Below are 16,677 nucleotides of genomic sequence, written 5' to 3'. Positions count from 1 at the left end.
TGTCCGATGCCCGAAGACTTGGCTGGTGGCAGATTCCATTCCCTGGGACGGCAACAACGACAACCCCCGCCTGCTTCTCCGCACCAGAACCCTTGAGAATCTTCTCAAGGGTTCTGGCTCCCCATCACGTGTCCCTTTGGGGGGGTAAGGGGTGGCCCCTTCCGCCTGGTCCGGTCACATGTCCGCCCGGGTTCACCCAAGGGGGGCCGTGTCCTCACCCGCCCGCTCTCTCACCGTTGCCGGGGCTGTGCCCCTACAGTCCCATTTGTCACTTGGCACTGTCGCTGACCTCGAGTGACACTTAGTACGTCACTACTCATGTGCGTATTCAGGCTGGCTTGCTTACGATCCATCCTGGGTTCGAACAGGCTGGGTCGTGTGAGGAGCTCGCAAATCCTCGGTGAGGCAACGCGGCCTTGCCAGCCAATGCTGGCAAGGCTGCGTTGGCGGTGTCACGTAGCCCGCATGCCCAACCACCGCCTGGCCTCAACGGGCATGACATGGGCTGGAGAAGAGATGGAGTGATGTGGTACAAGAGGACGTGGAGCTGAGTGGACTTGCCGATGACCGGTACCGTCGGTGTCAAGATCGGCCTCTGTGGAGGAGGCTCGTGAAGGACGCTACTGGGCAGTTGGAGGCAGTCGCCCTCCAACAACAACAGAGGGCGGAGGAGCGACGCTCACAACAACGAGCGGAGCGCCGGGTGGATAAAGCACAGCAAGTTGGCACAGTAGGGGGCACAGGTGGTGCATCAGCCAGTCATCTCGGTCATCTCGGTCAGTGGACCCGTGGCACCTGTTGGGTCTGCCCCTTGACCTCCTGCCAGCGGGCGTTCGACACTTCACGTGATAGCCTCAAGGTGCACATGGCCTGGCACAAGCGTCGTGGTGACGTCACCGCCACTTAGTGGCGAATGGCGGTTGTTGTACCTATCTCTGTGTATCTGTGTGTGTCCGTGTGTCCCCCCTTGTAGGAGTGTGGCAAGGAGTTCCGCCAGTCCACCGACCTGTTCCGCCACCAGACGCTGCACACGGGCGAGCGGCCCCTCAAGTGCGGCGCGTGCGGCAAGAGCTTCGCGCTGCAGGCCGACCTCAACCGTCACGCCATCATCCACACGGAGCAGCGGCCCTACGCCTGCCAGGTCACACACTCACACACACACACAGTCTCACACACACACAGTCTCACACACACACACAGTCTCACACACACACAGTCACACACACACAGTCACACACACACAGTCACACACACACAGTCACACACACACACTCACAGTCACACACACACTCACAGTCACACACACACTCACAGTCACACACACTCACAATCACACACACTCACAGCCACACACACACACAGGCACACACACACACACAGGCACACACACACACACAGGCACACACAGTCACACACACACAGTCACACACACACACAGTCACACACACACACAGTCACACACACACACAGTCACACACACACACAGTCACACACACACACAGTCACACACACACACAGTCACACACACAGTCACACACACACAGTCACACACACAGTCACACACACACACAGTCACACACACACACAGTCACACTCACACACAGTCACACTCACACTCAGTCACACACACTCACAGTCACACTCACTCAGTCACACACACTCACAGTCACACACACACACAGTCACACACACACACAGTCACACACACACACAGTCACACACACTCAGTTGCACACACACACAGTCACACACACTCAGTCACACACACTCAGTCACACACACACACACACAGTCACACACAGTTGCACACCTGCACAGTTGCACGCTCATTCTCCCACTCGGCTTTCTCATTGATCAGAAGAGATCGCTTCGCTGTCGCTCTGTCTGTCTGCCTGCCTCCGTGTCTCTCTCCATCTCTCTCCATTTCTCTCCATCTCTCCATCTCTCCCTTTCTCCGGCTCTCTCCATTTCTCCGGCTCTCCTCTCCCCCATCATCTCTCCGTCCCCTCCCCGTGTCTCTCTGCACGTGTGCAGGAGTGCGGCAAGGCGTTCCGTTGGTCCCAGAACCTGGTGCACCATCGGCGCTCGCACAGCGACGTGCGCGAGTTCCAGTGCGAGGGCTGCGGCAAGGGCTTCAAGCACCGGCGCACCCTCGTGGAGCACCAGCGGGCGTACTGCGCACACGGCGCCGGCCACAACGGTGGGGCGCAGCGCGGTGGGGACGGTGGTGACGGTGGTGACAGGGACGGTGGTGACAGGGACGGTGGTGATGGTGGCGACGGTGGTGACGGTGGTGACGTGGTGACGGTGGTGATGAGTGAGTGGAGTTTGTGTGTTCTACCCCTGTTCTGCAGAGTGTAGAACACACAAACCCCACTCAGAGTGAATGAGTGGAGTTTGTGTGTTCTACCCCTGTTCTACAGAGTGAGTGGAGTTTGTGTGTTCTACCCCTGTTCTACAGAGTGAGTGAGTGGAGTTTGTGTGATCTACCCCTGTTCTACAGAGTGAGTGGAGTTTGTGTGTTCTACCCCTGTTGAGTGGAGTTTGTGTGATCTACCCCTGTTCTACAGAGTGAGTGAGTGGAGTTTGTGTGTTCTACCCCTGTTCTACAGAGTGAATGAGTGGAGTTTGTGTGTGCTACCCCTGTTCTACAGAGTGAGTGAGTGGAGTTTGTGTGATCTACCCCTGTTCTACAGAGTGAGTGAGTGGAGTTTGTGTGTTTTACCCCTGTTCTACAGAGTGAATGAGTGGAGTTTGTGTGATCTACCCCTGTTCTACAGAGTGAGTGAGTGGAGTTTGTGTGTTCTACCCCTGTTCTACAGAGTGAATGAGTGGAGTTTGTATGATCTACCCCTGTTCTACAGAGTGAGGGAGTGGAATTTGTGTGTTCTACCCCTGTTCTACAGAGTGAATGAGTGGAGTTTGTGTGTTCTCTACCCCTGTTCTACAGAGTGAGTTAGTGGAGTTTGTGTGTTCTACCCCTGTTCTACAAAGTGAGTGGAGTTTGTGTGTTCTACTCCTATTCTACAGAGTGAGTGGAGTTTGTGTGTTCTACCCCTGTTCTACAAAGTGAGTGGAGTTTGTGTGTTCTACTCCTATTCTACAGAGTGAGTGGAGTTTGTGTGTTCTGTGGGGGTCGCTGGCCTCCGAGATCCCTCCCTCTGTACCGCTAACGGCCGGGTTAACCTCATTATTAACCTCATTACTCGCCCCCTCGCTACTAGGCGAACCGCTGTTGGGTTCTTCACCCATGGGGTGAGAGCCGTCGCTCGAGGATTCCCCTCCCCCGCGGGTCCGCGTAATAGGCATGGTTAATTACGTACGCGCACACCCACACACAGCTCTGCGCGGCACTCACTCAATACAGACCACTCACGTTAGGATCGCGCACCTGTATTATACACGTAGTGAACGTGCGCGCACACACGCATACAGCTCCACACGCGATACCCACTCTTGCGCCGCTCTGCGCAGCGCTCGCCGTCTGCTGGCCGCTTACGTTATGATCGCGCACCTGGGGTACGCCGATTACGCACGCTGCGAGCTTACGCACACACAGTACCACACGCGTTCCCACACGCTCACACTGCACGACAAGATCACGCGAGACCACGCTTCGCTATTAATGATTTATTACCTGGTAACTAATGTTCAATCAGTGAGTCGACGAGGCTGGCCTATTCCACTAAACCGGCACCTATTCCCTATTTATCGACTATTATCCTACTTCACCTCCCCACTCCCTGTTTGGCGCCCGCGGAGGTTCGCTGCTCCCTGCGCTAACAACGTACCTCGATGCGTCTCACGGACGTCCGGGTCGCTGGCTGGAGCTGCTGCTGGTCTGCTGGCCTGGAGAGAAGAGAGCGATTCCCCCTCTGCGCCCCTCTATTTATCCTCCCTACCTCAAAGGGGATGCTGCGCTGAACAATGGGCTCGCGATCCTCTGGCACGCGCACGGCGGTTCTGGGCGCTGTTGATATGCTAATCAGTGTGCTGCGTGCAAGGCGTAAATCCTAATTAATCCCTTACCCTCCCTAACAATGGGGCCTGCGCGCTCAAGCGCAATTATCCCAACCCTCCATGACTATGCGCAACAGCCCCTGTGATCCCGCTATTCATGCTGTCCCGTGCCTCCCCTGCTTGCCCCGTCGACCCGTGGGGGTGTGTGTGGGGGGAAATGCGCCTCAACCGCGGTGGCCGAATGCCCCACGCCGCGACCACACCATATTAAGGCCGGCCGCAGCGCCGCGGTGCCACGTAGCACGGGGGAGGTCATCCAATTCCCTGATCGCCGGAAACCGTGAGAATTAATCCTGATAAGGGTCTCTCGGATAAAAACCGGTCGGCCAGGCGACCTCCCCTCGGAGCTCTATGGGGGGGGGGAAATGAGTGCGGGTGTGTTCATGTGAGGTGAGGTGAGGGGGACGCGGGGTCGGCTCCGTTGCTTGGTGGCGAGGTCGGGGATTTGGTGCCTGCCGAACGGCTTCGCGGCGGCGGCATCACATAGCCCCCCGAGGTGCCAGTCCCCGTCCCGGGTTGACTGGAGCACCTCGCTTGGGCCGCGCCCACGAGGAAACGTTTCGGTGTCCGGGGGATCCGTCCGGACCTGGTGGCTGGCCTCGGGGCGGGTGGTTCCGTCCTCTGTAGCTCCTGCGGCGGTCTCCTCCTCCACTCCAGCAGCTCTCCCCGTCCTCCGGCACCTGTGGGCTGGGGCACAAACTCAGCAGCGGAAGGGTTTAGCGGCCGTCGTCCGCGCCGTCTCCGGACTGGATCGGGGCGTCTCGGGGGCCCGGCGGGGCCCATGTAGTGTGCGAGGCCCCCCAACACGAGGGGTGCGGGTACTCCGGGATTTCGGGGCCTTCGGGTGACGGGGTTCTCTCCCGCCGGGGCCGCTTTCCATGGTTTTAAGCGGCGGACATTGACCACCGTCTCTCGACCCCCCTCCCCGCCATCAATTAGTACTGTCCAGGGGGAGATCTGTCGCACCACGGTCCAGGGTCCCCGCCAGTAGGTCGTCAGTTTCCCCACCTGCCCGGCCCCGACGCGAGGGGTGTGTTGCCACACCTTAGCGCCTGTCAGGAATAAGGGGGGTTCCATGCGGGGTCGGGTGCCCTGTTCCTGCCGCCGATGCGCGGCTTCCCCTTGCGGGTATGCTAGGCCTCGGGCTTCTCGCAGGGTCTCCAACAGGTGTTCCACGGGGCGGCTTCCCTCCTCCGGCTGGGGGGAAGGGACGCCGAATAGCAGATCTGCGGGTAAACGAGACTCACGGCCGAACATCATTAAAAACGGGGTTTGTCCCGTCGACGTGTGTACGGTGGTGGCGTAGGCGAAAAGGGCATAGGGGAGGTGTTCGTCCCAATCCCGTTGATTTGCGGCCGCCATACGTTTGAGTTTCCCCGCTAAGGTCTGATTCATGCGCTCCACCATACCGTTCGCCTGGGGGTGGTACGCTGTGGTTCGGTCCTTCTGGATTCCGAACTCTCGGCACAGTGCCTGGAACAACTCGGCCTCGAACTCGCTACCCTGGTCGATGAGGACTCGTTCTGGGATCCCGTGCTTAAGTACGTAGTGTTCCACAAATGCCCGGGCCACCACCAAGGCCGTTTTATCAGGGATGGCCACTGCCACGGGGTAGCGGGTGAAATACTCTACTGCGACTAGGATATATCGGTTGCCTCGATGGGATCGCGGGAATGGCCCCTGTAGGTCGATCCCGACCAGCTGATTCGTGCGGCTGACGCGGAACGGCCTTAGGGGTACCTGGTATCGTGCCGGTTTCGGCCCGCACTGCTGACAGGCGCGGCAGCCCTGTACCCAGGCCGCCACGTCTTGTGCCAATTTGGGCCAGAGATACTGGCGACGCAGGGTCTCTCGAGTACGTCGTTCCCCATCGTGGCCCCCGAGTGGGTGGTCATGCACCAGCCGTAGCAGCTGGGGTCGCACCTGGGCAGGAACACAGATGCACCCCGGCTGGCCGGCCTCGGTTAACTCCCGTACCACTCCGTTCTGCACACACAACCGGGCATACAAACCGCTCCAGGGTCCTGGTAGGGCGCTCTTTTCCTCCCGCAGTGCCGCCTCCACCGCCGCCAGATCCGGATCTCGCTGCTGGGTCTGTCTCAGCTGCTCGTCGTTTAGGCCCGGGAAGGCGCAGCCGACGTCCTCCTGGATCCGTCCGATCGGGTCCCGAGCCGCGGGTCCCGCGCTTGCCGGGCGGTCGACGGGATCCTCAGTGCCACCTGTGAGGGTCTCTGTGGCGCACACAGCACTCTCTCTCGCTGGGGGGGGGTCAGTGGCCGCGGCCTCTCGGGGGTCCGTTGCCTGCCGGCAGCGTCCCCCCGTGAAACACGGGCAGGCTTCCTCCGCCCTCGTCTCGGCGTACACCGTGGGTCGCCTCGACAAGGCGTCCGCGTTTGCATGCGTCCGGCCAGCCCGATACTCGATTTGCAGGTTGTACTCCTGCAACTGCGCCAACCACCGGGCCATCTGCCCCCGCGGCTCCTTGAATGTAAGAAGAAACTGCAGAGCATAATGGTCAGTGCGTACGCGACATCTCCTGCCGTACAAATACGGCCGGAACTGTTTGCATGCGAAAATCACGGCGTACAACTCTTGGCGGGTCACGCAATAGTTCAGCTCGGCCCCACTCAAGGTCCGGCTGGCGTACGCGATGACTCGTTCCGTCCCATCCTGTACTTGTGACAACACCGCGCCCAGCCCGCTGCTGCTGGCGTCGGTGTCCAAAATAAAATCGGTGGTAAAATCGGGGAAAGCGAGGGTGGGGGCGTGGGTGAGGTGATCTTTGAGAGTGGTGAAGGCCGTCTGGCAGGCCCCCGTCCACTGATAGGGGTGCTTAGGGGAGGTGAGTTGGGTGAGGGGGCGTGCAATCTCGCTGAATCCCTTTACAAATCGACGATAATAGGTGGCGAGCCCCAAAAATGATCTGATCTCCGTCAGATTCCTTGGCCGTGGCCACTCCACTACGGCGCGTACCTTCTCCGGATCGGTGTGCACGCCTGCCTCGCTGACGCGATGCCCGAGGTACCCCACCTCGCGTTGTGCGATGTAACACTTACGTGGCTTGAGCTTGAGATGAGCCGCTCGCAGTCGCTGGAACACCTCTCGAAGCCTGGACCAATGCTCAGACAAAGATCTACTGAACACTATCACATCGTCCAAGTAAATCAGGCACTGTTCCCATTGCAAGCCCCGCATCACCAACTCCAGCCGCTGGAACGTCGCAGGCGCATTGGTGAGTCCGAACGGGAGTACTCGAAACTCGAATAGCCCCATCGGGGTGGTGAATGCGGTTTTCGGCCGATCCTCCTCCGCCATTTCCACCTGCCAGTACCCGGACGCGAGATCGAGGGTGGAAAAATATCGCGCTCCGGCGAGGCTGTCGAAGGTGCCGTCGATGCGGGGTATGGGGAAGGCATCGCCGAGCGTGACTGCATTTAGTTTACGGTAATCGACGCAGAACCGGGTTGACCCATCCTTTTTCGTTACTAGTACCACTGGGGCTGACCAGGGGCTCGCCGAGGGCTGAATTATGTTATCGCGAAGCATGTCCCCAACTGCCTCTTTGATTTGGGCGCGTTCGGGTGCGCCCACTCGGTACGCAGGGAGTTTGATGGGTGTCGGGCTGCACCGGTGTCAATTTGGTGCTTAACAAGATTGGTCCGACCCACGTCCGAGTCGTGTTCACTGAATACGTCGGCATACTCCCGCAGTAACTCGCGCAGCCGATCGCCCTCTCCCTCAGGTAAATCCGCCCATGGTACATGTAACGCGTCGAGCAGGGGAACGACCTCGGCTCGGGGAGTCGGGCCGACTCGCCAGGCCAGGTCCTGGTCACCCTCAGGACGACCGGGGTCTTCGGCCCAGAGTGCGAACACCGAGTCGTTAGAGTGGCGTGCGTGCAGGGGGTGTACGGTGGCTACCGGGGTTCGCCGTCGCAGTGTCGCTGGGGTATTGTGGGGGTTAAACATCCGCATAAACAATCGGTCTCCATCTGCGTTTACCAACGTGGCGGATCCCACTATCCCATACCGTTTTGCCAACTCCGGGTGAGGAGTTAGCATTACCTCTCCTGATGGTCGGAGCGCGGGGTCGGTGGGGGATGTTGCCACCGGCACCAGCATCTCGGTGAGCGGGCCGATGGTGACTGCCGTCGCCAGGATAGCGGCCACAGGTGCGAAGCGGGGGCGCGTCGGTTCTCGTCCCAAGAACGGTATCCGCTCGCCGTTGCTCTCCATGGTGGCGCATCGCTGGCGGGGTTGCACGTTGAGTCTCAGCCGTTCTAAGAGGTCGGTACCTGCGATACACTCGTGACACAACGCACTCGACACGTAGAACTCCTGGGTGCACACCTGACTGCCTATGCGGACCTCTAGGGTGGCTCTCCCCAGCAGCCCCATTCCGGCTCCGCTCGCCGTGTGCAGCGCGCGGTCCGGTGCCTGCAGGTGACGCACGTCGACCCCGATCGCGCTGCAGTGCGCTGCGCTCACGAGCGAGGCCACCGCCCCCGTGTCCAGCAGGATTCGGGTACGCACTCCATTTACCTCCCCTTCCACCAGCGACGTGGCCCCCGTGATCCCCGCCACCAGCTCCCGTAGCCAGTCGCCAGGAGTCACCGTTTCCGTGGGCGTTGTTGTTGGAACCTGTGTGGAGATCACTCGCTCGCCATTATTACCGTCTTTTTGCATCGGGACCGCTTCGAATGCACCCCCAGATGGTCCACTCTCTAGGGGGCGTTGGGGTTTAACCCCGGCGCGTTTCTAGCGCGGGCGATCTGCGGACAGTCTCTCACGAGATGCCCTCGCCGGTCACACAGGTAACACGCACGGGGGGCCGTCCCGTAGGAGCCCCCCCGTCCGTTCCCTATCCCCCCTCCGGCACGCCGCTGCCCCGACTCTGCCTCTAGTCGAGCCACTCTCCCAGTTAATCCTCCTACCTCGGCCTGGACCGTCTCTACCATTGTTTCCAGCGCAGTCATGTGTGCCCGTACTTGGGTTACCTTGTTGTCTACTTGGGTTACCCTGTCACCTACCTGGGTTACCCTGTCGCCTACCTGGGTTACCTGGCCGGAGACATCATTTATACCCAATTGTATACCGGCAACCCATCCCGGGGTTGTCTCGCGGGACACTGGAGGCTCTCTTTCCCGGCCCCTTACCGTCCTCGCGAGCTCTTGTTCCTCCTCCTCGTCTTCCGAGAGCAGGCTCGCAATGGCGCGCTCTCGTCCCAGCCCCCGGAGCTGCGCGCGTTCGCTGTGAATTCTTTCACACTTACGTGCGCGCTCGACAAGGGCGTTAAAGGGAAGACGTGGGCAGCTCATGTCTGGCTGCCACCACGCCGTGCGAGACAGGTACCGCTGGATTTTCTCGGCGGCCAGTTCCTCAATAACATCAGTTGCGTACCCCGGGCGTGCGATCTTTGTTAACTCGCGCACATCCTCGGCGTAATCACGTAGATCTTCGCCAGGTTGGCGACGGCGCGCCTCTAAGGCCGATTTTGCTTCCTCCTCGTCACGCGTGCCAAAACGCTGATCGAGTCGGCGCATCAGCTCCTCTAGCTGTGTCTGTGCGCTCGCGGGTAACGCTTCTACAAAATCGGCTGCCCGCCCATCAAGATTCATATTAAGTTGACGTACTGCCTGCGCGTCCGTCCATCCATTAATTTCCTTGGCCCCTAAGAGATTGCGGGCAAATGCCTTCCACGAAGGGGCCCCCCGGCCGGTAAATATTAGTCTTATTTTAGCGTGAAGTAACGCGGGGGTCCGTACCGCTTCCGACACCAATTTGTGGGGGTCGCTGGCCCCCGAGATCCCTCCCTCTGTACCGCTAACGGCCGGGTTAACCTCATTATTAACCTCATTACTCGCCCCCTCGCTACTAGGCGAACCGCTGTTGGGTTCTTCACCCATGGGGTGAGAGCCGTCGCTCGAGGATTCCCCTCCCCCGCGGGTCCGCGTAATAGGCATGGTTAATTACGTACGCGCACACCCACACACAGCTCTGCGCGGCACTCACTCAATACAGACCACTCACGTTAGGATCGCGCACCTGTATTATACACGTAGTGAACGTGCGCGCACACACGCATACAGCTCCACACGCGATACCCACTCTTGCGCCGCTCTGCGCAGCGCTCGCCGTCTGCTGGCCGCTTACGTTATGATCGCGCACCTGGGGTACGCCGATTACGCACGCTGCGAGCTTACGCACACACAGTACCACACGCGTTCCCACACGCTCACACTGCACGACAAGATCACGCGAGACCACGCTTCGCTATTAATGATTTATTACCTGGTAACTAATGTTCAATCAGTGAGTCGACGAGGCTGGCCTATTCCACTAAACCGGCACCTATTCCCTATTTATCGACTATTATCCTACTTCACCTCCCCACTCACTGTTTGGCGCCCGCGGAGGTTCGCTGCTCCCTGCGCTAACAACGTACCTCGATGCGTCTCACGGACGTCCGGGTCGCTGGCTGGAGCTGCTGCTGGTCTGCTGGCCTGGAGAGAAGAGAGCTATTTCCCCTCTGCGCCCCTCTATTTATCCTCCCTACCTCAAAGGGGATGCTGCGCTGAACAATGGGCTCGCGATCCTCTGGCACGCGCACGGCGGTTCTGGGCGCTGTTGATATGCTAATCAGTGTGCTGCGTGCAAGGCGTAAATCCTAATTAATCCCTTACCCTCCCTAACAATGGGGCCTGCGCGCTCAAGCGCAATTATCCCAACCCTCCATGACTATGCGCAACAGCCCCTGTGATCCCGCTATTCATGCTGTCCCGTGCCTCCCCTGCTTGCCCCGTCGACCCGTGGGGGTGTGTGTGGGGGGAAATGCGCCTCAACCGCGGTGGCCGAATGCCCCACGCCGCGACCACACCATATTAAGGCCGGCCGCGGTGCCACGTAGCACGGGGGAGGTCATCCAATTCCCTGATCGCCGGAAACCGTGAGAATTAATCCCGATAAGGGTCTCTCGGATAAAAACCGGTCGGCCAGGCGACCTCCCCTCGGAGCTCTATGGGGGGGGGGAAATGAGTGCGGGTGTGTTCATGTGAGGTGAGGTGAGGGGGACGCGGGGTCGGCTCCGTTGCTTGGTGGTGGCGAGGTCGGGGATTTGGTGCCTGCCGAACGGCTTCGCGGCGGCGGCATCACAGTTCTACCTCTGTTCTACAGAGTGAGTTAGTGGAGTTTGTGTGTTCTACCCCTGTTCTACAGAGTGAGTGAGTGGAGTTTGTGTGCTCTACCCCTGTTCTACAGAGTGAGTGAGTGGAGTTTGTGTGATCTACCCCTGTTCTACAGAGTGAGTGGAGTTTGTGTGATCTACCCCTGTTCTACAGAGTGAGTGAGTGGAGTTTGTGTTTTCTACCCCTGTTCTACAGAGTGAGTGAGTGGAGTTTGTGTGATCTACCCCTGTTCTACAGAGTGAGTGAGTGATCCCCCTGGTCTGCATGGGTTTCCCTCCGGGGTCTCCGCTCCCCTCCCATAGCTAAACCCACAGTGGAACTGGTATCGACTGCAACCACATCCCCCACTGCTCAACAATTCCCTGCAACAAACTCCTCAACATTGCCACCGCCTACTGCAAGAACACTTGACAGCACGTGCGTGCGTGTGTACGTTGAACTTCTTTCGCAGCGCCGTGCATTGTCCAACCGTGCTAATCGGAGGTGCGGGGGGAAGGAAACTAGACACATAAAGTCGTTCTAAATAAATTAGTTGTCAATGTACATGATTTGATAGTGCGTGGCTCCCGGCGGCTTCCGAATATCGGAAGGAATGAGCGTTCCAGACGGCCTCGCGACGATGCAGCGACCACCACCGTCTGGGTTCGACGGCGAACAAAAAGCCGCTGCTCCGAGGGCGACCGCGTGATGACGGTTTATGGCTCCTCGTTGAAATCGGCGGCGAGGTGTAGCGGTTCATTAGCAGCAAGCCACTTTGTGTGTGCCTGGTGCGAGCTTGTAGCGTATCCGTTTGGCAAAACCGGGAAGCCAACGTGGCTCTGCGAGCACCGGACGGACACGGTGGGATCTTGCGGTAGCCGTCACCACACGCGGCCAGAGAATATTCTTGGCTTTTTCGTTAAAGTCACGTAGAAGGGAAATAATACAATAATAAAAATAAAATAATAAAATTCTCACGACGTTTCGATTGCAACACAAGCAATCATCATCATGATGATCATGATGATGATTGCTTGATCATGATGATGATCGCTTTGTGCGTGTGACGAGTGCGACCTCGTAACGTATTTTGTGTTCGGCAACCCTCGGCCGCCCCCCTCCCCGCTTGCGTCCCTGCAGGCGACGGCGCTGTGACGCAGGCGGTGAAGCAGGAGCGGCTCGACGGGGGGGAGGCCGGCGTCGAGGTCAAGATGGAAGGTAGCCTGGGGGGGGGGGGCGGGGGCGGGGGGCGGGGGGGCAGCAGATGCTGGGTGGTGGTCACGCTCGATACCGGCGGTTGAACCGCACCGGAATTCCACCACCGCCGCTACCTCAGTCACCACGGCTACCACCACTACCACAGTTACCACCACTACCTCAGTCACCACCGCTACCACCACTACCACAGCCACCACAGTTACCGCCGCTACCACCACTACCACCGCCGCTACCACTGCCACCGCCGCTACAACAACCATTGCCGCCACCACAGCCACCGCCACCACCACTTCCGCCGTTACCGCTGCTACCACCGACACTACCGCCACCGCTGCTACCACGAAAATGATTGTGGCATCAGTCTGCCAGTAGGGGGTGGCGATGCTGCTGCTGCCGCTGCTGCCGTGTGGTCTCGCCGCATTCGGTTTAACACCGGGCACTCAACGTTCCTAACCAACGCCGCCCCCGCCTCCCCGCTCCCCCCCTCTGCCTCGACAGACCCCACGAAGACGCTCGGCCTCGAAGGGCCGCGCGGCGACGAGCCGCCCCCCCTCCCGCCGTCGTCGTCGTCGTCGCCCCCCTCCTCCTCTCCGCCGTCGTCGCACGTCCCGCCCCCCGCCGGCGCCGCCGCCGCCGGCGCCGCCGCGAAGGCTCCGCGCCGCGGCCAGGCCAAGCGCTACGCCTGCCCGCAGTGCGGCAAGGCCTTCCGCCAGTCCACCCACCTGCTGCGGCACCGCTCGCTGCACACGGGCGAGCGCCCGCTGCGCTGCGGCGAGTGCGGCAAGGGCTTCGCGCTGCCCGCCGACCTGCGGCGCCACGCCGTGGTGCACGCCCCCCAGCGGCCCAGCTACGCCTGCGACCTCTGCTCCAAGACCTTCCGCTGGCCCCACGGCATCGCCAAGCACCGCCAGACGGCGCACGCGGCCCGCGGCTCGGAGCCCTTCGGCTGCGGCACGTGCGGCAAGGGCTTCCGCTCCAAGGCCTACCTGAGCACCCACCAGACGGTGCACCGCGGCGAGAGGCCCTTCGGCTGCGACGGCTGCGGCAAGAGCTTCGGCTGGATGGCGAGCCTCCGGGCGCACGTGAACCACGTGCACCTGGGCCTGAGGCCCTTCCAGTGCGAGGAGTGCGGCAAGACCTACAAGTCCAAGCACGGGCTCCTGGAGCACCGCCAGCGGAGGCACGCCGGCGGCCTGCGGCCCCACCCCTGCGGCGCCTGCGGGAAGGCCTTCGCGACGGCCGCGGCCGTCAGCATCCACCGCAAGACGCACGCGGCGGAGCGCGAGCGGCGGCACGTGTGCGGCACGTGCGGCGCCGGCTTCTTCCAGGCGGGCACGCTCGCCAACCACGTGCGCACGCACACCGGCGAGCGGCCGTTCGCGTGCGAGATGTGCGGCGTCGCCTTCACGCGCTCGGACCACCTGCGCAAGCACGTGCACACGCACCTGGCGGGTGGCGGCGGCGGCGCCGGTGGCGGCGGCGGCGGGCGCAGGGTGCTGCTGGGCGAGGATGCCGTCGCGAGCGGCGGCGGCGGAGGTAACGCCGGGGGCGGATGCCACGTGGGTGGCGGCGGTGGCGGCAATGCCGGCGGCAACATCGGTCACATCGGTGGTGGCAACATCGTCGGTGGCAACATCGTCGGTGGCAACATTGGCCACATCGGCGGTAGCCACATCGGCGGCGGCAACATCGGCCACATTGGCGGCGGCAACATTGTTGCCGGCAACATGGGCCACATAGGCGGCGGCCACATCGGCGGCAACATCGGCCACATCAGCAGCGGTGGCGGCAACATCGGCCACATCGGTAGTAGCCACATCGGTAGTAGCCACATCGGCGGCGGTGGCGGCAACATTATCGGTGGCGGCAACATTATCGGCGGCAACATCGGCCACATCGGCGGTAGCCACATCGGCGGCGGCAACATCGGCCACGGCCACAGCCACGGCATGAGCAGCGGCAACATCGTCGGCAGCGGCGGCGGCGGCATCGGCAGCAGGAAGCTGCTGTGGTCGGGCGGCGCCGACGGTGGCGGCGGCGGCGGCGGAGTCCTGGCCTATGGCGGCGTGAAGGTGGCCGGAGGTGGCGGCGGCGTGGGCGGTTACGGCATCGGCGGGGGCATCGGCGGCATCGGCGGCGTGGGCGGCGAGGGGCTACCGCTGTGGGTGACTGCGCCCGGCATGCAGCCGTACCCGGGCCGCGCCGTCAGCGTGCTTACGGCGCCGGCGGCGCCGGCGACCGCCATGGACGTCAAACTCTCGACCGTCCTCTTCCAGGAGGGGCTGGCGGCGGTCGCGGCTGGAGTGAACGTGTTCAACTGACGCGGGGGGGGTGGAGCCGGTTCGGCACGATGAACCGGATCGGTCCGGTGAGGCCAGATTGGCCGCGGTGAGCCCGGCCGGATTTCGGCCCCGGTGACGCCGGAGCCGGTGGCGGTGGCTGGATGGTTTTGCCGGGACGAACGTGGAGGGAGCCGTGCGCGATGCGGTTTGCCACGGTGCCGATATCCGGTGATGCAACACGGTCGGTCCCGACTTGGCGTTGTGGTGCTCTCGGTTTGGCCACAAGTTTGTAAAGTTTTGGTGCCCCTAGGGGAGACCACTCGGTGGCAGCAGCAGCATCGCCACCACCCCCTCTGCTGCCACCACCTGGCAGGACCCCTCCTCGCAACGAGGTGCTGAGACTGGCCGGCGAGACCTTCCAGAGTGAAGTTGAAGAACAACGCAAGCCTCGGCAGGGAATGAGGCGGACCGCACCGCCGCCGACGGCGCCATTCAGGATCCGCCGAACAATTTTTTTTTGTATCCTGGGGGTTTGTTACCCCCCCCCCTCTCTCTCCTCCGTGTGTCGCCGTTGTTTTTGTTGTTGTACAGAAGCTTTTAATTTGTGTCTGCCACGGTTCTAAGTCTCGACGTTCGCAATTCCTCGGCGCTCTCCTTGGGGGGTTTCTGGTTCCCCCCCCCGCCCCCCGCCTATGATTTTATTCCCCTACTGTCGTCGGCTGTGAGGGATGGAGGCGTTCCCCGCTCCCCCGCCCCCCCCCCCTCGCCGACCCCCCCATTAATGCGTGGATTAACCACAGATGGAGCTGAAAGGCAGCCACAGCAATTGCCCAAGTTCTGGCGGTGTCTTGTATACAGGGACTCCTCTACGTACGAACGAGTTGGGTTCCAGAGGTCTGTTCGTAAGTCGATGTGTTCTTAAGCCTTCACTGCTGTCGAACCCAAACGTGCTGTACGGCGTGTACACTAAACATGGGAAATGGCTTTAAAAGTTGCACAATCTCCTGTAGACGCCACTGGTTCTTCACGTTCTGCAGATGTAGATGCCACTGGTTCTTCATGTTCTGCAGATGTAGATGCCACTGATTCTTTACGTTCTGCAGATGTAGATGCCACTGATTCTTAACGTTCTGTAGATGTAGATGCCACTGGTTCTTAACGTTCTGTAGATGCCACTGGTTCTTCACATTCTGCAGATGTAGATGCCACTGGTTCTTCACGTTCTGCAGATGTTGATGCCACTGGTTCTTTACGCTCTGCAGATGTAGATGTTGCTGGTTCTTCAAATTCTGCAAATATGCCACTGGTTCTTCACGTTCTGTAGTTGCCACTGGTTCTTCACGTTCTGCAGATGTAGATGCCACTGGTTCTTCACGTTCTACAGATGTAGATGCCACTGGTTCTTCACGTTCTGTAGATATAGATGCCACTGGTTCTTCACGTGTTGCAGATGTAGATGCCACTGGTTCTTCACGTTCTGCAGATGTAGATGTCACTGGTTCCTCACGTTTTGTAGATGTAGATGCCACTGGTTCTTCACGTGTTGCAGATGTAGATGCCACTGGTTCTTCACGTTCTGCAGATGTAGATGCCACTGGTTCTTCACGTGTTGCAGATGTAGATATCACTGGTTCTTTACGTTCTGCAGATGTAGATGCCACTGGTTCTTAACGTTCTGCAGATGTGGATGCCACTGGTTCTTCACGTTTTGCAGATGTAGATGCCACTGGTTCTTCACGTTCTGCAGATGTAGATGCCACTGGTTCTTCACGTTCTGCAGATGTAGATGCCACTGGTTCTTCACGTTCTGCAGATGTAGATGCCACTGGTTCTTCACGTTCTGCAAATGTAGATGCCACGGGTACTTCACGTTCTGCAGATGTAGATGCCACTGGTTCTTCACGTTCTGCAAATGGAGATGCCACTGGTTCTTCGCGTTCTGCAGATGTAGATGCCACTGGTTCTTCACGTTCTGCAAATGTAGATGCCACTGGT

General features: G+C 60.2%; 1 protein-coding gene across 5 annotated transcripts in view; it reads left to right on the top strand.

Moving 5' to 3' along the window:
• The window catches only part of LOC133361156 (zinc finger protein 189-like), a 34,386-nt gene extending 19,665 nt beyond the window's left edge, over positions 1-14,721 (top strand). For all 5 annotated transcript variants that reach the window (XM_061580026.1, XM_061580025.1, XM_061580027.1 and 2 more), the window contains exons 6-9: positions 974-1,141; positions 2,035-2,200; positions 12,323-12,400; positions 12,899-14,721. In XM_061580026.1, the coding sequence (XP_061436010.1) occupies positions 974-1,141; positions 2,035-2,200; positions 12,323-12,400; positions 12,899-14,721 (2,235 nt within the window). The remainder of the gene's footprint in view (positions 1-973; positions 1,142-2,034; positions 2,201-12,322; positions 12,401-12,898) is intronic.
• Positions 14,722-16,677: the final 1,956 nt, after the last annotated feature.

The sequence above is a fragment of the Lethenteron reissneri genome, chromosome 71 (genome assembly GCF_015708825.2).
Source record: "Lethenteron reissneri isolate LAM-NWPU_2019-01 chromosome 71, ASM1570882v1, whole genome shotgun sequence".
NCBI classification, from domain to species: domain Eukaryota; kingdom Metazoa; phylum Chordata; class Hyperoartia; order Petromyzontiformes; family Petromyzontidae; genus Lethenteron; species Lethenteron reissneri.
Note: the sequence above shows the minus strand (reverse complement) of the source record. Positions and strands in the feature narration are given on the sequence as shown.